The sequence below is a fragment of the Hypomesus nipponensis genome, chromosome 19, assembly GCF_054491055.1.
Source record: "Hypomesus nipponensis isolate SF chromosome 19, ASM5449105v1, whole genome shotgun sequence".
In the NCBI taxonomy this organism is placed as follows: domain Eukaryota; kingdom Metazoa; phylum Chordata; class Actinopteri; order Osmeriformes; family Osmeridae; genus Hypomesus; species Hypomesus nipponensis.
Genome location: NC_140379.1, coordinates 15,892,099 through 15,916,194, shown reverse-complemented (window position 1 = coordinate 15,916,194; position 24,096 = coordinate 15,892,099). Strand labels below are relative to the sequence as shown.

The 24,096-nt window shown below is 46.7% G+C and overlaps 1 protein-coding gene across 1 annotated transcript in view; it reads left to right on the top strand.

Moving 5' to 3' along the window:
* pde3b (phosphodiesterase 3B) overlaps positions 1 to 24,096 on the top strand; it is a 30,361-nt gene that overhangs the window by 700 nt on the left and 5,565 nt on the right. The window contains exons 2-4 of the mRNA XM_084682735.1: positions 21,729 to 21,779; positions 22,785 to 23,033; positions 23,488 to 23,630. Coding sequence (XP_084538861.1) covers positions 21,729 to 21,779; positions 22,785 to 23,033; positions 23,488 to 23,630 — 443 coding nt within the window. The remainder of the gene's footprint in view (positions 1 to 21,728; positions 21,780 to 22,784; positions 23,034 to 23,487; positions 23,631 to 24,096) is intronic.

Genomic DNA, 24,096 nt, shown 5'->3' with positions numbered 1-24,096 from the left:
CAGTTGTAAAATGCCTCGCAGACCTTCATTACCGTGCATATCCAGAGAACAGGTAGGTCCTGGCACAACTGTTTATTATTGCCGACGTCAGTTTCAAAAGTAGGCTATTACTTACTCTGTGAACACACGTGCTCCAACGAACATATTCAACCTTAAGCTCAAAGGGAGAAAAAATACGTTGTATTTCATACCTCAAGCCATGTCACTCAAACCCCAACAGCTGAATTATGTGCCTTTGTCAACCGGAAAAAACTCCTGAAATGTCAATATTCTAGGACGGAATGTGAGATTGTAGAGAGAACAACTAGGCTACCAAGTTACCAAAACAATGTTATATATTATGGTCTTCCTATATTAGTTTAATGAGGTATAATTTACTGAAACCCAGCAGGCCTGTTTCTAGGGGCCTAATTAGGCCTGGGTCATTTGACGATGCAGGCATGTTGCCTTGTTTTAATAATGCCGATCAAAATACCAGGGATCCTGCACGGCAACAATGTATATTCATTTGTTATTGAACAGGGGTGAAGACGTATGCTTAACTGCTTCTGTTTACCTCAGCCTTACTTCTTACAATATATTTTTTGTAAGACAAAGCAATTTAAACTTTGCCCAATAGCACATTTGTAGAGTGGATATTTCATTTCAAATACTTATTCATGCACATTTTATAAAAGCTAATTCGTGTTCCAAGACACAACAAATTTAGGTTGCAACAAATGAAATGACGGATGAAAATTTGTAATTATAAAAACAACATCACTAGTCTGGATGTGTAGGTCTACATTTTCTAAATATATTTTAGTATGAGTTATATATTTTCATAATATATAAAAAAAAGAGGGGTAAAATATTTGTACATTTTCCCCAAATAGGCTACATTGTAAAATATGAGTATTCTATTTTTCTCTGACTCCTCTGACCTTACACAGTAGATTTAGAGTATGTTAGAAATACACTCAGTTTTTCTGCCAGTGCAAATTGCTTATTAAATTATGAGTAACATAATAAAGACAATAGTCTAACTATGAGGATGTGACTTTTACACAGGTAGGTTTAAAAGCTATTTAAATTTGGCTTCAAATCTATTTTAAGATTATTATTTTAGAATTCCAAAAGTTCAGTATGGTGACATAAAGGGTTTTACTATTCAGTATTAATTATTTTGTTGTCTTGAATTCTACCTGATGTTGTTCCAGCCTTGTCCACCGACAAGGGGGAATAGTTAGGACCAGGTATCAGTGAAAGAAGATGTCACTGTCTGTTGTAGGTTCTGTAAATAGAAGATGGGTGGATAGTTCAACATTGTTGACTTAGAATCACCCAAAACTGTGTCACTGGCTTGCCCAGGTGAAGGACCATGTTTGAACATTTCAGTCAAGGACTTAACCTGTGATGGTTAGCACGTATGATTTGCTGTCCACAGTCCAGTCTTGTCAGCTGTAAATGTTCTAGCTTACAACTATACTTGACTTATAACTTGACTTTGTCAGAGAAGAAGACATGACCCACACCTGTTATACCCAACATGCTGGACCACTCATGTTATTATTGCACAAACAGAATGCAATTTATAGTTCAAGACTAATGTAGTCTAGACCTTCTACATGGCATATCAATTTCTCATCTTAATGTCTGGAATTCAATAATATTTTATTTGCAAGTATAAGCTATGTAGCAGAACATGAATCAGACCATCTGATGTGTGGGCACTTTCGTCAACAGAGGCCAGAAGAGCACCATTTAGGCATGTAGTCATGGAAGCTTAATTACCACTTCCATACATTTCTCTTAATATCACTCACTCTGCCATTCTGGGTGTTTAGATCAATCTTTTAAGTTACATTATTCAATATATGTAATGTTTTTGATTTATATTTATGTATCAATATACATATAATATTAAATATTTAGACATTTTATTGGCAAATTGAAATGAACAATAATTGATCAACTCTAATCTGGTGGAATAAATCCAAATTATTGTGAATTAATATCGGGAATATATGTTGGGCCCAGATTAATTCTAACATGTGGCCTCATGGCCTTTTTACGTGATCAGCAGCACAGCTAGCAACCCCCCCATAACCAAGCCTCTGAGTCGTAGATTTCCCAGCTCCAACCAGCCTTGTTTGGTTGTCATTAACATCATCATCACCCTGACTACTACGGCTTTTCAACCAGGAATGGTGGATGTAGCTAAGGGTAGAAGGCTGTGTGCCTCGTATGGTCACATTGTCTGTATATAGAAAGACACAGTAACATGGGAGCCTGCTGGCTTTAGCAGTGGAGGAAGGCCTGTCTGTATCCAGCATACCGTCTGCTGTGAGAAAAAAGAAGACAGCATATTCAAATCATATTTTTGAATGTGAAGGCCAAAATAATAAGTATGTTCACCTCACAGCATAAAACCGTGATTGGGTAATTTATCAGCAAAGGAAGAGGACTACAATTAATTTCTACAATTTTGTTTCTGGTGTATTCATTTTCAGTTTTTAATACACGAGTAAAGCTACTATAGTGCACGTGAAAACGGGACAAAGAATACCTCATGGGTCTACTATGTCATAAAGTATAATCAGTTTTCATGTTTAGCCTTTTTATGTGTTTTTTTCATGCAGTGATAAAGGGCATGTTGAACATAGAATGGCTTGGGATCACAAATTAGCATGTGACGGCCAGAAAAAAATTGACTTTTGAAAGAAAGTCACTCAAGGTTGAACCATGACATCAAGATGTTCTCCCCTGTGTCTTTGCGTCTCACAACATTTACACAACACGTCCATTGTGACTTTCCTCTTTGAGGGAAACTGATTTTAGTAATCAATCGCTGTATTTTCCCCCCTCCCTGTGCAAGACTTTCTGCAAGTTGTGGCTTTATCGGTTCATCTTAAGCACATGAGGAAGTTTGTCTGTGGGTTTGGTATTGTGCGGCCGGGGGGAGGAGGGACGGGGGCAGACACTGAAGGACTGCTATCACAGGTGTTTGGCATTTTAGCTCATGACTGCTTTTGCTCCCAAAGATGAACACCATAACAATGTAGGCTCCAACAGCGCTCTCCGAACTCTACCCACCTCTGGCTGGCACCCTTATTATGGAACAAACAACACTTTTGTGCGCTGACGTACACAATGCAAGACATGGCTCTTATTTAGCTGGTGGTATTCATGTCGGTTTGTAATGAATGGATCACTTTCAACAGTAATAATTTAGATGTATTTACCTTTGTGTAAAAGTGATTTGAATATCACGTGAGAATGTTAAAGTAACCTAGATAAGCTTGCATTAAGACTTTTTTAAAGGATCTTTTTAAGAAATAGAATAGGTTATTAAATAGATTGTTCCGTCGTGTTCCGTAGGCCTATCTAACTGATTACAGAGTGCTGAGTAGGTAATAGCATTGCTTTCACCAGTTAACAGCAACATCCCTGCTACTTTGTAATTACAGACAAACTGACTTCTTTCCTCAAGGGTCAAAGGAACATTTTAATTTACTGGTAAACTGTCCACCAAGTTTGCAAAACAATAGGCGGCTTCGCAGTGTCCCTTCTTTGCTGATGTAGGTCTAAACTTTAGGTTAGAGGTATGACGACAAGCTGTGTGTAAGTGAACACATCTGTTTGTCGTTGGTAAGATCAGTAAATGTGTCAGACAGACAGTGAGGGAATGCCCTACATGGATACTTCTGCCATTTTGGAACTCTCACTGTATACATAATGTATTAACAAAGTGATAGCGAGACATCTGATTCATAATTAATGGTGCAGGATGAGAGGGATTTGTGTTTTTGGTTCATTTAAGGTGTCAACAGTCCAGTGTATACAATCCTATCATCTTGAGAAGGGTTTCACAAAGAAATTATTACAGCAGCAATTAAAGGTTGAGTTTATATTTTAAAGGACAGGCATTGTTTCCTTTTTTGGAGAAAAAAAACATTCCACAGTGTTCCCTATTGTAATAATCTCTATTAGTATGAACTGTGTTGTATTCATGACATCCTATCTATTCATAAGACTCATTTCTCAAATACCGTAAAATATTATTGCCAATTTGAGTTTGTTCTTGTTACAATAGTTTTCTTTAAATTGGTGTGTAGTCCACAATAAAACACAATGACCAACTTAGTTTGAAAATACCTCCTACCTCCCGGTTCAACTGCAACTCCACTGTGCACCCATCTTTCTGCCCTTGCATGTGAGGAAACTATCCCCAAGTTTCTCTTTACTGTATTTTCCAACCTCTTAATAGGATGCATTAAGCTACCATAGAGTTACTGCAGGCTTTTTCAATATGAGTTCACCAAATATCTCTGGTGACGAAAAATAAAACCATGATGTTACTCTCTGTGTCATTAAAGAACCATAAATACTCAACTTATATGGACAGAACTGTAATTACCATGTCAACATTACACCACCATTTTCCACATCTATCTTTACCAGCCCAACTCCCATTGACCAGGTCTTCCACTCATTCCACATCCAGATGTAGAAACCTCTGTTTTAGCACATCCAATAAGCAGTTGGGTGAGGATAGCATGACACAATAAGTACGAGTGTTGTATGATGTCCTAAATGCACGGCCATACAGCATTGTGAAGCCTGTATCCTCAGTTGGGCTGTCTTTTGTTTCTTGGTGGGACTGCTGGGTGGAGTACCCCTGGTTAGCCCAGGGTCAAACCCACTCGACGGACCCCTTTTTGTGTAGAGTTAGTGCTCCCGGAGGGGTGCGGGGGGGGGGGGGGGGGGTGCAGGCAGGCAGGGGTGAATAATGCTCTTAACTAACTCCTATACACACGAGGACAGGGCAGCAGGCAGCAGAGAGAGAGAAAGCGGGGGGGGGGGGGGGGGAAGGAGGGAGGCAGAGAGGGAGGGGAAGAGTAGGGCGGCGGAAAAGCAGACTGCCTCAGCTGTCACGTTCTCTTGCTGTAAAGCCATGTGGAATGATATAACATTGACGTCACTACCCGGTGACGTACCACAGTGTGACTGCATAGCAAAAAAATAGAGAGAAAAAATGCAAGTTTTGCTAATCGCCCGGTAGAAGTCGGTGACTGCCTTCAGCTCTGATGAGACAAACAGAGGCGATCAGAATGTTCCCCAGAGAAAACTGCAATTAAAGATACCGCTAAACATTTTCTGTAGGACTGACTGAATTGTTAACAGACAAATATTATTTATGTATTTGTTGGAGCCCTGTGTCTTAGCAAATGAATGTTTAAATTCAACACATTTGACCGACTACGTTAATGGATCATTTAATTATCATCTTTAGCTGATGGTGCGAGACTGTGACTGCTGGTCTAATGGTGTGTGTGTTAAAGAGATTGCTTGTATGCTTTGGCCACGTGTTTTTGTCTTCTTTTTCCAGAGGATCCTTTGCTCAGTAGTGCCAGAATTTATTCATTTCATTTATTCATGATTCATTGTTTTTCTGACCCCATGTGAATATACAGCGAGGCATATAGAATGATAATATTTTCAATGGTTGTTTTGCCAGTATATAATTGTTGCTCGGCTAGTTTGTTTCAGTGTAATCCTACTGAGGCAGGCGCTCCTGTGTTCAGCCTCAGTAGGCTGGAAGGGCTTCTCAGAACCCGCTTTAGACATACAGGTGAGGGAAACAATAAAGCCAGATTTGGAACAGTACTCTGTATGTTTCTGTCTCCAGTCTACAGGCCAAATTTCTCACAATGTTTAATTATCTTCTTAATGTCCAGAGTCACTGTTAAACTAGAACACATTTACTACACCAAATTACCTAACTTGAATTATTGTTCTAATTGAAATCATTTGAGTCTCTTCAGGTAACTTTCTCTTTTATTTTATATAAAGGAAACTTTTTTGGAATCTTTGAGTCACTCCCCCTGTCTTGAGCCAGTTAACGATAATCAAATTAGACTATAAATTAGGACCACGGCAGCGCCCATGCCCTCTCGTCTCACACACTAAGGCTACAGAAGCCTATAGCCAGACTGGACACTGTCAGCCAACACACCTCCCAATACTGACACGATATCAGACACACTTAAAGTGGTAACTAATTCAAAGGATTAGGTGTGTTAGTTTCCTAAAGAGATTTCAGCATCTGACTGTATTGCTTTGCAGTAATGCATTCAACAATTGTACGAAAATGTACTGTCTACCACACCTAATACTTTTAACAACTTTTAACAACAGCAGATTATGGAAATGTGATTGCACTATTTTCTTTTATTTTTGATTGTGGCCTTTATAATGTGAGTGATTATTTGTTTGTTATTACATATTAGGCTACATTGTTACATAGGCTACATTACCTTATTAAGTTTACATTGATGGAAAAAATAAGCTTTGATGATTTAGTTTCTGTCTTTTCCTAGCTTTTTTGTATTGTTTGTTTGACACAAGAAACACGGTTCCATAATTGTTTTTGTATTTTCATGTTGTTCGTGCTCCTTGTGATAACACTAATCATGTGTTGTAGATCTGTCGTCCCAGTTTCCTGTAATGGGTCTAGCTACCTTCAGTTGAGTGTTGATTTACAAATGGGAAGTTCTCAAGTGATCCGAGTCAGGGTTAGGGTTAGTTCTAAATTTGGTCTACTTATTGTCAATAGAAAGGCTAAAATGTATCAGTTTTTGTGCTAGCAATTACCATAAAGTACTACATATAGCGGAACTCACCCCTTTTGAAGTACTTAGAACAACACAAGAGATATTAACAAAATTCGGAACTGAGGTTATGCCGTTGTTAATTCAGTAGGCTACTTGGCAGTGGTAAGACTTGTTGAATGACGGGGTTAATGCGAACGAGTGAACTTGCGCGGTGCTCTGTTTGGCCGACTGCAGAGCGAAACAGGATGCAGCAACTGCATTGTCAGCCTACTGGTGTGTGCAAACAGATGAGGAAATGCAGGAGCGGGTACTCCAAAACCCAGGTTACCCTGGAAACGGTTTGCGTCATGATCACCAGCAATTAGCTTGCAGCTCTTTAGTTTTCATGATAGGTCTGCCAGGGCCTTGCCCAGTTGCTTCTGCTAACACGCGTAGAGAACAATAATACAAATAAAATAAAAACTGTAAACAGTTCTCAGTGTTTTTCACTTGAACATATTTATTATGTGGAGACAGTTTTGGGGCAAGAAAAAGTGAAATTGATATGAGTTTGGTTGTGCCCCTCCATATGCTGCTTTGTCCATCTTGGTGTGGTGTTATATTCTTATCTGAGCCCATCTGTCTTGCTGTGTGCATGTGTGAGTGAAACAAAGTTCCTGGTGCGTGACGAGTGGTCGTTAGCATCATATTTGAGCTGATAAGAATTTTTCTTGGACGAGCTAAACTGTTACCGGTAAACAACAGAAGTAGAAGGACAAGATAAAGAAGTATTTAGAGGAAGACAAAAGAATGGACTCTCCCCTTTCTACTAATAACACATGAACACACACACTCCCACACACACACACACACACACACACACACAAACTAGGCTGTATCAACCACCCAATCAGCACTCATTGGTTTCAAGAGGAGCTGGGATTTTCTGCATGGCTCATATCGGACACTTGATTGCACCATAAGGTTCCCAACAGTTCAAACATTTCAGGTAGCCTAGTAGCTTTTAAGTCCAGAAGGAGGTTGTTGAACCGAGCCTGTGTGTCCAGTGTTTGTTCAGCCCAGTGACTGGGTAAGACTGGAGGGAGGCAGGGCAGGGTATGGAGGAGGAGGGGTGGGGGTGACTGCCGAGGTGAGATCAGACTGCTGCTCTGACGTAGGCTGGCGCTGGTGGTCGAGATTTGAGTACTAGGATGGTGGTTATCCCTGGACAGAAGAGAGAGAGGAGGCCGCTCTTTTGATTCATATCAGGTTCTTTAATAAATAGTGGCTTAGTGGGGTAGCATAGTTTGTGGCTATTCTCTTTATAATTTTGTTAAGAATAGTTATGAAAAAATTGTGGGAGTATGTTTTATAGTATTGACTAATACTGTGTGCCAAATCATGGACATTCATATGGATAGGCGTTGTAAATCAAAACGGTAAAATTCACATTTTCTTGGCTAAAACACAGAGATAGAATCCCAATCTGTTACATAAATCTCACTAAAATACTAAACAGAAATGTAAGTGTTCGTAGTCCTGATGAAACTTTTGTTGCTTAAATTCTACCCTTGCTGCTTGCTCTCTTTCTTGCTGCCCCCCATTGAAAACAGTGTCAGCACTGCCGCTTTTACACCAAAAGGTTGTTGCTAGGTGACGGTTGACGTCAGTGGCAGCTACAGAGGAAGGCTTGTGTGTTTGCAGCTGAGGGCAGACCCCACTGAAAGGGCAAAACTATGAAGCCATATTAGTCATTTCAATGAAATCCCAAACATCAGTTAATGAGGGTAGCCTTTTTTCAATAACTCTCAGAATTGTAGACAAAAATACTATAATGTGACACACATTTGTAGAAACTATCTGCCTTTCCAACCCCCACCCTCTTTTCTTCTCTGTCTTTTACTCCTTTGCTGTCTCCTTTTCACTCACTTTGTTGCTCTTCTTTCTTTTTCTTTCGTTCTCTATTTGTCTCTTACTTTCTCTCTCCTTTTCTCTCCCCCTGTCTTTCTCTCTCTCTTTCGCACACACACACACACACTCACACAGAGGCTCAAATGCTATAGCAGCCCCCCCCCCCCCCCCCACCACCATTTTACAGAGCCAATGACGTAAGTGAGATTTTGTGGTGAGGAGGAAAAAATCAATCACTGGTGTCTAAGGAAGGTCTGAGAGCTCCAATGAGGTATCTCCCTCGTGGTATCTCACTGTCTGACCAAGGTGGCTCTGGAGCCTGCTTGCCATTGTTTAGTGTAATCAATTCCCGGGAACCCATATCTCTCTCTCACTCGCTCTCTCTCTCTTGCTTAACTGGGCCAAATAATATGACCTGTCGCTGTTAAGTTCAGCGTAGTGTAGGATATTATTCAATCGTTTTGGTGAATTGACAAAGGTGGTGGAAGGAGTTGACAGAAATATTTTCCGTTATGGCCTAAGTTCAAGTTTTAAGTGTCCATATTCCACTGACATAACATGCCTAAAAAATTGCCCTTGAAATTGGAAACCTTTGTTCTATTAGACAGGTTTTTCATTCCGGTTGCAAATTATTCAGTACTGTCTCTCTTTGTCTCTATTCGGACGAAGAAAAACAAAAGTAGGGAAGCAGCAGTGTCGAAGGTTTAGCAGCCTCTGAGGAGGACTGTTAACTCCAGGAGCCTCAGGTAGCTGTCCTCCGTCCTGGGATTCCTCAGCCTCGGCCTCTGAATCAGCCTGCCTGTCAGAGTCTGTCCCTCTGACAGGAACACAGCCCAGACTAAGAGGGCCCTGCCCCGCTTCAAAGTATGTCAACGCTCGAGATAAAGAGAGCAAAAGGAAGAAATAAAAAAAAGAACAGATAAAGATGTCAGTAACTGAAAAGCCACAACTGTGGCTTTGTGTGTGTGTGTGTGTGTGTGTGTGTGTTTGTGTGTGTGTGTGGACCTCTGCCCAGCCAAGGCTGGATAAGTGCGTAGAGATGTACATGTCTGCCATGTCAGTTATGAATGACGTGTGCTGGTGTTATGAGATAAGCTAGTGACGGGGGAGTTGGGAGGAGAGCGGCGGGCTATTGCTTTGACGCAGCCTCTTGATACCAGAGGGAGAGGGGGATCGAGGGAGAGGGGGATCGAGGGAGAGAGGGGGAGCAAGGGAGAGGGTGAGCATGGGAGAGGGGGAGAGGGGAAGAGAGGGGGAGCGAGGGAGAGGGAGCGAGGGAGAAGAGAAGCTATAGAGGCAGGGATGGCCATCAGCATGTAGGCGACATATAGAGGTGGCCATGAGGCCCACAATCAGTGGCAGTAATGTCACCGTCCTCCACCTCTTGAGCGCCCAGCGAGATCAGGCCAGGCGCTGTCAGATTAATCATTTGTTTGATTTTTGTGATTCTGGATTTCTTTCCACAAAAGGGCCGTTTGTGTCGGATAGTTTTGCATTCGCAGAGCTAAAATCCCACCTGGTCCCTCTCTGTGCCCCGTGGTCATCCACTGTGTGTGTGTGTGTGTGTGTGTGCGCGCAGTGTGTGGAGCTTTTGTTTGGTGTGGATAAAGGGTATTTAGTGTTCCAGTGTGAGTCTTCTCTCGTGTCGCTGCAGAGCATGGATGGATGGCAGCAGCTGATGCTGCTGTGTGTCTGTAAGGCCTGCTGTATCTGTGTTGCCCCTCTGTCGGGAAAGACGCACCCACGACCCAGCCTGCCTCTGACAGATACACCCCCCACCCCCAGAGGGCCCCCATACGCCCCGGCCCTGGCACCAACACAGAGGTGGGAGCTGTAGCCTGGGCATGGCCAAATGGCAACTCAGGCTGACTGGGCTGGGGGTGGGGGGGTTGTAAGAGGGGCATGTTGGATTCCACCCAAGACAAATGCTAAAAGTGGTTTAGGTGTGCCGCCCTAACCCACATGCCGCTTCTGACGTACGCCAAGTCTTTATCAGTCTTCTGAGCTCAACTTCAGAAGCACTTGCACTTGTTTTGAGGATGGGAGGGAGGGAGGGAGGGAGGGAGGGAGGGGCACCCTCGCTCAGACGGAGAGATGAGTAGCGGAGCTGCACACGGGGGTCTCTCTTTGGGAGCACATGGGGCGCAGATGGACGCCACGTGTGTCCTTTCACTCTGCACCGAGGGAAGACAAAGAGGGGGATTCTGCCATCTCTCCACGGCTGATGTGAAAACCAGCGATGAAGACGCCCTCCCCTGCATCGGTTCATCTGCTGTTTCTTGTTCTGTCCGAATGACCCACTTCTCTTGTACTGGGGTGATGGCCTTTCCCTCCAATTAGATCCTAATCTATCAAGACGATCTGCAATTCCAGGAATTGTGCAAAGAAAATGTGGCGGCAGAGAGAGGCTGACCTATTGCCGTCATTCCCAGGTTGTGCGTGTGTGTGTGTGTGCGTCAGTGTGCGCGCGTACGTGCTTGTGCTCCTGTTGCCGTGCAGTGTAGGCCTAAACCAGTTCTGCGGTATGAGTTGGTGTGAGTGAGACTGACTCACATGACAGTCGGTGTTCTAGCCAGCGAGTGCTGATGTGGAGCGCGGTGTGCGTGTCTGAGGTAGGCTGAAGCAGGGCTTGCCCTGTTGGGAGCCACCTGTGCACATACCTGCGTACAGATCTCCTTACATTGCCTGGAGCTCGCTGTTCCCTCTCAGCTCAGCCTGTCGGATGAACTTGCGGATGTACGTCATCATTAGTAATGGAATCGCCGTTTGACTTAACAGTCTTAAACTTTGACGTGGGGTGGTATCTTCACCTGAGGTAATTCGCCTCAATTTCAGATTGATTTCAACTCTCCTATGGCAGGTCGACAAGTATTAAGTGTCTGTGTGTGTGTGTGTGTGTGTGTGTGTGTGTGTACGTGTCTGTAAGCTATACAGTTTGTTTTAGGATGTTCAAGGTCCACTCCATATTGACCGTCACAAATTGTAGATGTCAAACGATTGCACCCTCCCCTCCCCTCCCCTCCCCTCCCCTCCCCTCCCCTCCCCTCCCCTCCCCTCCCCTCCCCTCCCCTCCCCTCCCCTCCCCTCCCCTCCCCTCCCCTCCCCTCCCCTCACACAACTCCCAAACATAGATTGTTGCATGTTATTTGTGTCCTTTTGTTTGCCTGTTGCAAAGTTATGTTCGAGGCGATAGCATGGCTTATTGTACGGTGACGAAACGGACCACATTAAAGTTGAAATGACGGTGGCCTATCCGGTTTGACATTCAGCTTTTTAAATAGACCAGGAGCTATGTGATTGGAACATCCTGTGATGAAGGACACACACATATTTTGAAGTGTGGCTCCTCGGGATTACAGGTCCAGTCCTATACCATGCCACTTGTTAACTGATGTGTTTGTGCCTGCTGGTATTCCCCCTGGAGAGGGAGGGAAGTGTGTGGACCTGTGGTGCTTCCAGACGGCTTCAGAGCGTGAGATTGTGGTGCAAAGACAGGACAGGAAATGACGTCGGTTGCACATGATTTTTTATGACCAATTAGATTCAAGCAGTTGTGATTCTACCCGTTCCCAGACTCGGTGTGGTTTAGATGTGTATAGAACTGGAGAGAGACCCTGCTTCATTTAGCCAGTGATGCTGTCCACGGGAACATAAAGTACAAGGTGGTAGAAAGTGTAAATCAAACCAGTTCCTCAACAGACATCTCCCCCCCCCCTCCGTTGTCTGTGTGTCCGTGTCTGCATGTTCCAGCGACAGGTTCTCTGTGTTCTCCCCTGGCAAAGCGGGCTGGCAACACACCGCAGACAGACAAGGACACTTTCCCTTCATTATGCTCGCGCTAAAACACCCGGGAATCAGCGCCGAAGCCCTCTCGCACAATAACAATCACAGCTCTCTCCTTCGACTCCAACCGGGGATACTGTTGTTGCTGCTCCATCGTAATGAGGCGCCAGAACGCCAAACTCAACCGCACTGCTGCTCGCTCGTTTAAAACCCTGATGACGATGTCACAGGTGAGACGCTGCTGGGACTGCTCCCCAGGCCCCGGGGCCGGCTCCTGGGGACAGGACGGTCTGATGAGGCCTGCATGGAAGCTGTCACCAAGTGCTCACACAGCGACACAGAGGCATCATCAGCTGACGTTTCACTCACTGACTTACTGATTCCACTGCAGAATGACATCTGCAGACAGAGGAGATGCCGTCTGGCTGTTGGCATCCACTCACACACACATACACACTCGTACACGCACACGCACACACACACACACGATCACCTGTGGTGCTCCTGTAATGAAGGTGCTCAGGGTGAAGTCACCCGGTCATGAAAGTGTTCCTGGCTTAGGCCTATCTGTTGTTTGATTTACGTCCTTCCAGAGATTGGTATAGGGCTATTGTAAATCAACAGTTGTTCAATTAATTTGAGATTAGATTTGGGACTGAATGATAGTCAAATGAAGTTATTTAGTTTGAGCTTTGGCCAAATGTAATCTGAGTTTGACCAGCAGTGCAGACGCAGTCGTCCTACTGGATGTTCACAGAGCCGAGTGCGAGCTGCAAAGGTGACAGCTTAGATCATTGAGTAGAAGGGAAGGCTGTGTCTGGTGCCGGTGGCGGCCACTTGTTTGTAAATGATTTACTTGACAACAGCCGATTTTTTTTCTCAGCCTTGCTCTGTCTGTGTGTCTCACTCTCTTTCACTCTCACTCTTATGTCTCACTCACTCTCTCACTCTTCCTCTCCCCCTGTCTTTCTCAGCCTCTCACCGGGTGTCTCTTTCACTGTCTTTCTCTTTCTCTACCTCTCTTTTGGTCCCTCTGTTTCTTTCCCTCGACCTCTCTGTACTTTCCCCCCGCTCTCTCTTTTGCTCCCTCCCTGGCCCTGATATATCGTCTGTGTTCTCGTGCTTGTTATTGGCCTGGGTTACAGCAGGGCTCAGGCTGACTGGTTGGCTGGCTGACTGGCTGGCCAGTGTTTATGAGAGAAGCCTGCTCTGATTCCATGATAAAGCCAGATGTTCCCTTACAAGGCTCCCTCCAGCCTCTTGGATCTGGCACCCATGTCCATATCAGGTATAGTCTTCCTGTTCTACTCAGCGCCTCCCTTCCAGGGCCTGCACGAGCCACCTAGCCTTGTGGCCAACACGGGGCCAGAACGCAGATGGCTGTGAAGGACAGTAAGGAAGTGTTTATAGACTGTCACACAGAAACACTTCCACACCGGCTACCCCGCCGCCTCACTGCCTACATGTGTGTGGTGTTTGCGTCGCAAAGTTCCAGTTTGGAAAAGGGCAATGTGTCTTTCTTATTTTGCTTCTCCCGGTCTGAGGGAAATGACATTTGGTTGTCTGTGAATGGCTGGATGGTCCAGATGGAGGTGCTGGTTCTGGGCTGGGTCTGGGGGAGGATGTGGAGCTGACCCCTGTGGGAGCTGAAGAGAGCACAGCCCTCTGGTCCTCCAGCCAGGATTCCCAGGCTAATTACAGCATGTCATTCAGTTGAGAGCCACTGATTACTGTCTACACCACCACAAACACACAAACCTCCCTTCCGAGAGAGAGGCACAGTGAAGCCGAGTGCCCATTAAAGTTGGAGTCAAATGATGTGAGGCCCTGTTCTCTAGGTGTGACCAAAACATGCTACACAACCTATATTTGAACCTGCACAGTTGTGTGTTCCGTCGCAGTAACGTCACAAAGACAAAAAGGGAGGAAGAAATACAATATAGATAGATACAGATAGAGATAGAGAAGGACAGAGAGACCAAAAGAAGGAGAGTGATAGTGTTCTAGATGTTCTGAACACGATGTCTTGGTTAGATATTTCTACAGGAGGAGTTCAACAGTAAAAGAGAACAGGGAAGCCACTAAGGGGCCAGTTATTTTACCCCCGTAAATTATCTCTTCATAAATTCCAGGTAACATATAAAGTCTGGCGTGCCGCCGTGAGAAGCGTACATTTGGTGCGTCACTGGGTCAACGGTCTCTTTCATAATTGCTTGTGTTAAAAGTAGATAAACCCTGGATCTTTTTATGAACATGCAGATCAACGACGCAAAGTAAAGTAGGGCTTATCATTGAGAAGGACAATTCAAGCTATTTATGCTGCCAGGGCAGTCAGCCAGTGAACTCCTCAGATCACGGAGGCCTGTGTTTTCCAGCCTGTGGTGAGCGTGTGTTACCCAAGTTCAGGTCAACAGTGGATATTAAGCAGAGATAAAACCTAACCTGCACGAAATGCACACCGCCTACAACTCTGTATAGGACTATGATTTACTGTGTGGTTTTCTAATAAACTCAGGATCAAACTCCACTTGCGGGGCTTCTATCCCTTACCTCTGGGATTAGGTCTATGAGTCGTCTTTACCTTCCTCATTGAAGGCCTTTCACATTTTTCTGTGAAAGGGGTACTGGTTTAATTTAAACTATGTGTCATTTTGCTGGATATTTTCTAGATTTGTTGATTCACCAAAAATGATAAGTTGTTGCTCTCACCTTTGAGGAAACATAACCCAATAATACAATCAAAGTTTAGTTGTTCTTCTTTTGTCTGTGTGTGTATAGCTGTAGAAAACAAATGCACTTCAGCACTCAGCCCATACATTTTATTTATTTTTTTACACCTGCCAAGTTTTAATCCAAGCTATAAAGCAACATTCATGAAAAGAATAATTATCTGGGTTATTCATAGCTTTCATTTGTTTAACATTTTAAAATTAAATGTTGTAAAAAAGAATTCTGCACTTTGTTTGAATTGAACGCGTTGAGTGTTTTGGGGGCAGAGCTGTTGTTTCGCTGTGTAGGGGAGTGAGTACGGTTCAGTATCGGAGGCCCAGTCTAAGAGCTCAGGTCTCAGCTGAGGACTGAGCTCTCCAAGCTCAAGCTTTCCAGGAAGGTCCTTTCATGATAATTATCACATTCCCTTTCCCCCGCAGAAATCCTTGTTGTTCTTAGGCTGCTTGATTTTAATAACGGTCTGATAACCAAAATAATTCTGTCCTACATTTATTTTTCGAATTTTCTGGAGACACTCCAAACGAACCCCAAAGCCGAAATGGTTGATTTGTTCTTCATCCCATCCACAATGCGAATGCGTTCGAAGTAGTTCATGAACGACGTGCTGAAGTGTGTGTGTGTTGTTTGTCGTCCTGTAGAATGCTGGTAAATGACCACTGCAAAATACTTATGGGCTATTTAAGCCTGAAACATGCCATTGTGGGAAAAAGTTCATCATTGACGTAATAGGGGTTGACCCTACTCAGATTGTGGCTTTTTTGTTGTTCCTGCAAACACGTGTTTGTCATTATGCAAGCTTTGCTCTGTCTGGCAAGCAGCCAAGAGTAGGAAGTGCAGCTAGGACAGGCAAAGCTGACAGTTGAGCTGAGACTTTCTACTCTAAATAAGCTCCACATTCTTCTTGTTTCAACATAATACCCTGTCAACCCCTCCTTCTCCCCTCTCCTTTTCTTAAAAAATAACAAAACAAAAAAAATCTAAGAACTAAGATAGATGTTCTGGTGCAGTCCAGGCCCATACTTCCATGATCTGTCATATTTCGGGGTAGCATTTATAGTTTGGAGTCCTAAACTGATTCTAGTGGTGATTGGAACATGTTCAACTGTAGGAGACAATAGGAGAGGAGGGAACCTCCGGTCAGCTCAGGGCCTCACAGCAGAGCAATCATTTCAGTTTCCATCTGCTTGATTGGGTTTATCTCGTCAGGCGCCCCAAGTGCACGGGACGTCGTGTCCCCAAGCACCCCCCCCCCCCCCCAACTGGGATCAGCTGAGTTTGTTGGGGGTCAACTGGATGGCGGAGCTAGGCTGGCCTGGGGTTGATGGACTGCTCTGGTCTGGCCTGAGGTGAGCTGCTTGCAGGTGACTGGTACTAGCATTGGTCTGTCCCGAATGCTCACACAGGCTATTTGTTTGGCCGATGTATTCTACTGCTCGTAGTGGCATGCTTCTTTTGAACACGTAGCATTTGGAGTTAAGAAAGTGAGGAACGAGCCAGCTGGGCCTGAATTATGGAGAGGCTGGAGAGGAGGCTGGGAAGGAGGCTGGGAAGGAGGCAGGGAAGGAGGCAGGGAAGGAGGCAGGGAAAGAGGAGCTGAGGGAGGCGCAGAGGGATCCAAGGCGTGAGTCTGCTCTGACTCTGCAGCCACACCTGTCTGGCCACAGAGGACGCCAGGCGGCCTCTCCCAGTCCCCCCTGACCTGTGTCCGTCTCGGAATCCCAGCCCCCCTCCACAGCCCCAGCCCCGGGCCAGTACCTGGTCCCTGGCCCCTGGCTCTGGGACGTTGGTTAGGAGGGAGGTTCAAGCTCTGGCTTTTCCATCTCTGTAATGTACAGTCGTATTTCTTCCCCCGTTATTTTAGTTGTTGGCGTACTCTGCTCTCTCTGTCAGTTCCCCTGGTCTCTCCCTGTAAAGGCTGTGGCTGGCTGTCACGCCCAGGCAGGGAGCCAGGACACTCCCACCCCCAGCCTCCTACATGGGGATCACATCTAGGGTAGGGAGGCTGGCTCGTCCCATCCACCTGACTCGCGTAAACAAACAGCAATGGCCATGCCAGATGCCAGACAGAGTGGGTCCTAGGAGCAGAGTCTGATGAGAACTCCGTCTGTGGCTCAGGCGACGTCCAGACTAGGCCTACTGCAGCACTAACCAGGGCTGTTCTGGGGCTAAGGGCTTGTCCTGGACCTGGTCCTGTGTCATGGTACGTTCTAGGGCTGTACTGAGCGTCACGGGGATTTAACCACATCATTATGAGATGGGCGAACCTTGAACCTCTTAGCAGAAATAAATATGGACTAGCCTAGTTCAGACACAAACAAACACATGCCATTTATCAAACGGCCAGCACGACGCACACACACACACACACACGCATACACAGTACAGTGATCCCTAGCTGCGCTTTATTGCATTTTTGTTTAATAAATTGGCCAGAGCGTACACATTTGTATTTCATCTTTAATCTTGTTTTTGTTTCGTTTTTGTTTTTTTTTTACTCAGGGTTTGAGCACTTAGTCAAACAAGCCAGACATTGTTGTGTTTAAAGGTATTGGCTATAGCACAAAACGCAAACAGTGGATTCTGAGAAGGGCATTTTAATGTGTTTCGTCTGTCCATATTATTGTGATTACACTGTACACATGGTTTTAGTGCTTGGAGTGGTCAATAACACTCCAGTAGTACAGCGATAGTGGCCTCCGGTGTTCTCTGGGCATGGACATGGGTCAGTGTTACTAGCCAGTGTGTTGCCAGGGCAGAGGAACAGGTAAGACTAATCGACGGGACAGTCTCACATACCCACCTGAGCAGAGAACTGACGGAGAGGTGTGAAAAGAGAGGGATGATGCCGTCCAGCAGCCCTCTGCCCCACTCCAAGAATTTTCCACGCTCCTGCCAGGTTGCCCTGACGACACGGCCGACTGACACCCCCCAGCGCCCCCGTTGCCCCCCTATGCGGGCCCTCGTGTCTCCGTCTGGTCTCTGGTGGAGCCTAGTCCTATCTAGGACAGCACTACCAGGGGTATACTGGCTATGTTCAGCTAGTGGAACAGGACACACACTCACTCACACACACACGCACACTCACACGCACACTCACACGCACACGCACACGCACACACACACACACACACACACACACACACACACACACACACACACTGCAGGGCAGTGATCTAGTTAGCTCTCTGCCTTCCCAGGGATGCAGACTAAAGTGTTGAACGAGGCTGCAGTGATTTTCTTTCATTTTTCTTCTTTTTTCTCTCTCTCTCTCTCTCTCTCTCTCTCTCTCTCTCTCTCTCTCTCTCTCTCTCTCTCTCTCTCTCTCGCCATTCATTCAATGTGTCTTCTTCCCCCCCCCTATTGTATGTGTGCATACATTTGGATGTGTGTGGATGTGTGTGTGTGCATGTGTGTCCGCAAGACTCATTTCTCCTCAGATGTGCCTTTGTGTGTGACGGTGAAAGCCTGTCCTCATTATAAGTGTGTGTGTGCGCGCATGTGACGCTGCCGGCTGACGTCAGTCCTGCCCTGCTCCTCTTAATACAAATCTCCTGCCTGCCAGTGTCCCCCTTTCTCCCGTCCCCTGTACAGTCATTACCCTGCTTTTATGATTGCTAGCCCTGACCCGATCTCACAGCCCAGTGCTAGTGGCTTGGTAATGTGACACACAGGTGTAAGAGTACTCTACCCCCCCACCCCCCCCCTCCTCCTTCCCCCCCCCCCCTCTTCGTGCTTGGAGGAACTGCTCTGTTTCACAGGGGAATAGAAGCATTTCACTCCCGTCTCCTTATGTGGGCCCAGCCGTGCTCGGGCCTGGTTCAGCCGGCGTGTTTGTGTGCAGAGTGTGACCGTGCAGAGACGGGCTCCCCTGCTGTTAATACGGGGTCGCCGTAAATGGCAGGCAATGGGTCAGCTGGTGGTATCGATGGTTGGTGAGGATGACCACAGGGTGCTGGGTGTTACCCAGGTGTTGGGTCGTGTTTCTGCCATCTGTTTTTGGGACACGTTACGTGGCTCGGGGGCAGGCAGGTGAGAGCTCCGCCTTTCCTCCTCCCCTAGCCGGCCAATCACAAAGAGGTGCCTCCAACGTATACCTTGGTGTCACTCACAACAACAGCAGAGGAGTTAATACCAAAACACACAATTCACGGTCAACTTCTCTATTTTTCTGAGCTGGCCAGTACCAGAGCCTTCTGGAATAGCACTTTTAGAACCTTATGGATCGTTAACCATATCATCTGATCGACCAAGCTTGTTAGGCTAGCCCACAGCCCATAATACTCGGTACTCTTTAGCATAGCTTAAGTAAATAGATGGAGAGCCCTCACTGTTTGCAATGGCACCACACCCTCGAGCACTTAATTGCAGTGCTTAGGTCGCAGTTTATTTGGTACTCGTAGCATGTTTCTCCTAACAATACACCCAAGAAAAACACCTTTCCTTTCTTGGAAAGGTACTGATTCCGTTGTCTGACCTGGACTGAGGTGGATGCGTCAACAAGACATATTTGTTTTTGGGTCCACAAGGTAGTGTAGCTGACAGGCTTCCAACATGGCCGCTGTCCTCCTGTCACCATAACCAGCCCTTCCCCTGGTCCTTTCATCAAGCTAGCCTACATTTTCACTAAAACAACGCGAGGAATCTCCTGTTTTCACGTGTGTCAAATACAAAGTGGAACGTGTGTGTGTGTGTGTGCAGGATAGTCATCACGTGAGAGAGAATGTGCTCATGTGTGTGTCCTCAGGCGCACAGACACAGACATACCTGTTTTTGCACGAGTGTATTGTGTGTGTGTGTGTGTTCTGAGGCGTACCGACACAAACATACCTTTTCGTGTGCGTGTGTGGGCAGAACGACACACGCGCGTCGTTAGAACAGTAGGTTCAGTCTACCACATGAGCCAAGAAGACGTCTAGTCTGCGTCATCCGCATGACTCCATGACAGCCTGTTACTACCTTCCATCTCTCTCTCTCTCTCTCTCTGTCTCTATCTCTCTCTACCTCACGCCTCACCCGCTCTCATTCTCCCCAACCCACCCCCCATCTCTCCCTCCTCTTTTTCCCTCTCTCTCTCTCTCTCTCTCTCTCTCTCTCTCTCTCTCTCTCTCTCTCTCTCTCTCTCTCTCTCTCCGTAAACAAGCAGACGTCCAACAGATCTCTCCTCCGGCCCCTCTCCCGCCATCCCGTTGCCATGGCGTTCGGCGCATTGTTTGCCGGCCTCTCTGTCAGGTTGCCATGGCAGTGCTTATTTGCCGTACTAAATGTTTGGCTGCGTTGTACAGATGCTGATGACAAACGCACAGCCTGCCGCTCTGATCAATGGAGGAGACTCTGATTGGAGAGGAAGGGGCACGGCGTCCGTCAGACTGAGAGGCAGGCAGGCTGGTGGAGAGGCAGACAAGCTGGTAGAGGCAGTGAGATGGGCAGACAGACAGGCAGGCAATCAGACACACAGACAGACAGACAGACAGACAGACATGCAGGCACAGCTTGATATGGACTGTGCCTGTGATGCACAGATGCCCGTGTGTGATATAGGGGTGTAATGCTGTTTATGATAGTAATATGCACTACACTGAGGTTCACCTGTATGATTGAGCGCCATTTTCAACATTCTTATATGCCACTCCTGTATTCGATATGGGAGAGGGATATAAAGCAAAAGGGAGCTGGTCTCATTGGTTTGCTAGCGATCAGTCTTGGGAGTCTTATTCCTTTTGCCTCCATCACACCCCCTGGTGGTGTGCAGAGGTACTACGTGTTGCCTTTCTCTCTCCTGTGAGTGGAATATTTACTCCCTGGCTTTAACATGGCGACCTGTGCTCTCCAATGAGGACACAGGGATAGACATTACTAGCACGAGGCTAGCTAGCATGTTCTCCTCTGACACCTAGCCAGGCCCCGCACTGGCAGGTTCAACATTCCTGGTTGTTATACGTGTCAACATTGTCTTATTTGTGTCTTTTTTTCTTGGTTACAGAATAGCTGAATATGTTTGTGTCAGATGTGAGTTTGAGACAATACATTTAGTTTCAGGAGAAATGTTAACATTTTGCATTCATGTTAGAAGTTCAAGTGTTAAACCAACAAGACGGACTGAATAAACTGAGAACGACAAAACTAAGACCCAGAATGTAAACTTTCCAGTTATGTTTCTGTTCCCACAGTGTCATTTGAACTTTGAAATAATTCAGTTGACCATCCCACTGTGCATGGGCCCCAGCCCATGTGTTTTACTGTAGCACACAAAGTAAGCTCCTGTTTGGTGACTTTTGTCTCAGACAGACACACAGCCCTGCTCTGGAAATGCAGCCGATTGACGTAGTTGCGGCCAGATAAGATCTCAGAGCACCATTGTTGACGTGTCATTGTGGTTGCAGTGGTGGAGAATTTTACTTAAACTTTTTTTTTTGTTTTGGCTTTTGCTTTCTGCGAAAGGTCTAGGTTAGTTCTCTCTCTAACCCTAAGACTACAGAACATTGTCTGCATTAACACAGGATAGAAGTAAAAGACACATTGTGGAGGGTTATTTATGTCCGATGTTTTCTCTTGAATGTCAAGTTGTACATGTGGTGTTGGTGGTGTTCCGGTACCCGTACTTACCAACACATGCACTTTACGCCCTTGAAGATGTGGACTTTGCATGACACCCACCCACACCCACAAACACTAGGAGACTGTGATGAGGCCCCCGGGCCAATGCTGAGCGTCTCTGCTGTGTGTTTTCAGATGATCCTGTGGGACTGGGACCTGAAGCAGTGGTACAAGCCCCAGTACCAGGTCAGTACACTGTGGATGATGACAACGCTCTGGTGCCTTTCTCTGTGTGTGTGTGTGTGTGTGTGTGTGAGGGCGCGGGTCTACTTCGTAATCATGCCAAAACTCAAATTTAAAGGCCAATTTGAAATAGACGAAAGCACGTTTGCACGATGATAAACCAACTGGAATTCTATTGAGAGACAATGGTAGGAAGGGGAGGTCGAGGGAGATTCAGAGGAGGGATTCGGTCGGGATAGGAGGGGTGAGGTAGGTAGGGTGAGAAGGAGAGGTGAGATGTAAGGGGGGAGGCAGGGGAGAGGACGGGTGGGGGGGTTGAGGCAGGAGGGAGGCTGAGATGGTGAGATGTGGAGAGGTGGGGTGAGGCAGGGATGAGGCAGTGGGGAGGCAGGCGGAGACGAGGAGTGAGAGAGGACTGAGGCAGTGGGGAGGCAGGGGAGAGGGGAGGAGAGGAGGTGAGGGAACTCCGTCAGCACAACACACAGGCACTCTGCCCCTCACCTACCGTGCGTCACCAAGACTGGGAAGTGCTCACATTGCACTTTTATCACGCACACGTCCCCGCCACTCCTTTTTATTACTGACATCACCAACCCAAGACGGCTTTCAATTACCCAAGATCAATGCAGTGAGCTCAGCCCGCCCGCCCGCCCCCCCCCCCCCAGCCCCCTTCCTGTGTGGCCCTCTACCCACACGATACTGAAAGCGTGACGAACACAACAGTGTCCTGTTACACATCTAGCTTCCGCACCTGCATGTTTCATGTGTGTGTGTGTGCTGTGCGTTTGGTAGCGGTTAGAGTACCGTTTGGTGGTATGTTTAGTACGTAGTGTGTCGGCTTGGTGCAGCTATGAATCCTAAAATACGGAAGCACCTGTTCAGCTTGTCATGTATTTGGGTAAGCTGGGTTTGTGTGCATGTGTATAGTGACAGTCACCTTTTGCACTGTCGTGTCTTGGGCACTCTCTGACCTATTTGTCTTTCTCTGTGTGTGTGTGTTTGTGTCAGGGTGCGGTGAGCGGGAATGGCGTGGACCTGTCGGTCATCAACGAGGCCAGGAACCTGGTGTCGGAGCTGCTGATGGACTCGTCTCTGTCGCCACCCACGGTGTCGTCCCTGCGCAGCGTCAGCAGCCTGATGGGCACCTTCTCCGGCTCCTGCCGGCCCCGGGTCAACCCCTTCACCCCCTTCCCCGGCTTCTACCCCTGCACAGAGGTGGACGACCCCGCCGACCGGGCCGACAGGAAGCCCCTCAAGGTGAGCCAGCACCGCAGGCCACGGCCTGGCCCAGTGGCTCTCCTTCACCAATCCCATTCCTTGGAAGGAGAACTCGCTTTTTACGATAGGGGGGCGCATGGGCTAAATAGTGACACAAGCTTATATTGCAGAGACCTAATATACGTATATTGGTGTATCCAAGCACTGAAATCTCAGTATTATTGTACACTGTATGATTTGAAAGCTTCTTTATAAAATACATTTCTGCTGTGCTTTAGCAGTTAGTTGTCCCTGCTGACTTTTGCTCCCCTCCCTCCCTCCCTCCCTCCCTCCCTCCCTCCCTCCCTCCCTCCCTCCCTCCCTCCCTCCCTCCCTCCCTCCCTCCCTCCCTCCCTCCCTCCCTCCCTCCCTCCCTCCCTCCCTCCCTCCCTCCCTCCCTCCCTCCCTCCCTCCCTCCCTCCCTCCCTCCCTCCCTCCCTCCCTCCCTCCCCAGGGGCTGAGCAGTAGAAGCAGCCTGCCCACCCCCCAGCTCCGGCGAGGCTCCACCTCCTCCCCCTTCCCCCCCATGGAGTCAGCCTCCTCCCGCTGGGAGCGCAACAGCGGCAAGAGACCCCACCCCGACCTCAACCTGACCAGGTACGACCCCAATAGACACAAACCTTCACCTGACCAAACCCACTCAGACAGTGATCGGGATTCAAGAGCTATATTGCATTCAAGAACACACATTTAATAGGTGGAATTGTTTACATTGACCTTTTAGCTGTGTCCTCAGTTTGAAAATAGGTGGTCGTATTCCAGCCAAAAACCATCTTTAAGCACCCCAGTGAAAATCTCCCTAGTTTGTACAAGCACCATGCTTTTCTCATTATTTGTCCCCAAACTGGTTGCTATGTATACTTATTTTTGCTGTACGTTGACACACTTGATTAAACAGGATATCTCTGTGGCCAAAGTTAAATTCCTCCCTGGCACCACAGTTAAAGCATAATATGCCAATTCTACCAGTTGTACTTCCTCTATAATGCCACAAGGTGGCAGTCGTGATCCAGCTGTCTAAACCTAATCTGCCTCCCCTCATGTCAGCCCTCAGTAAAGAAGA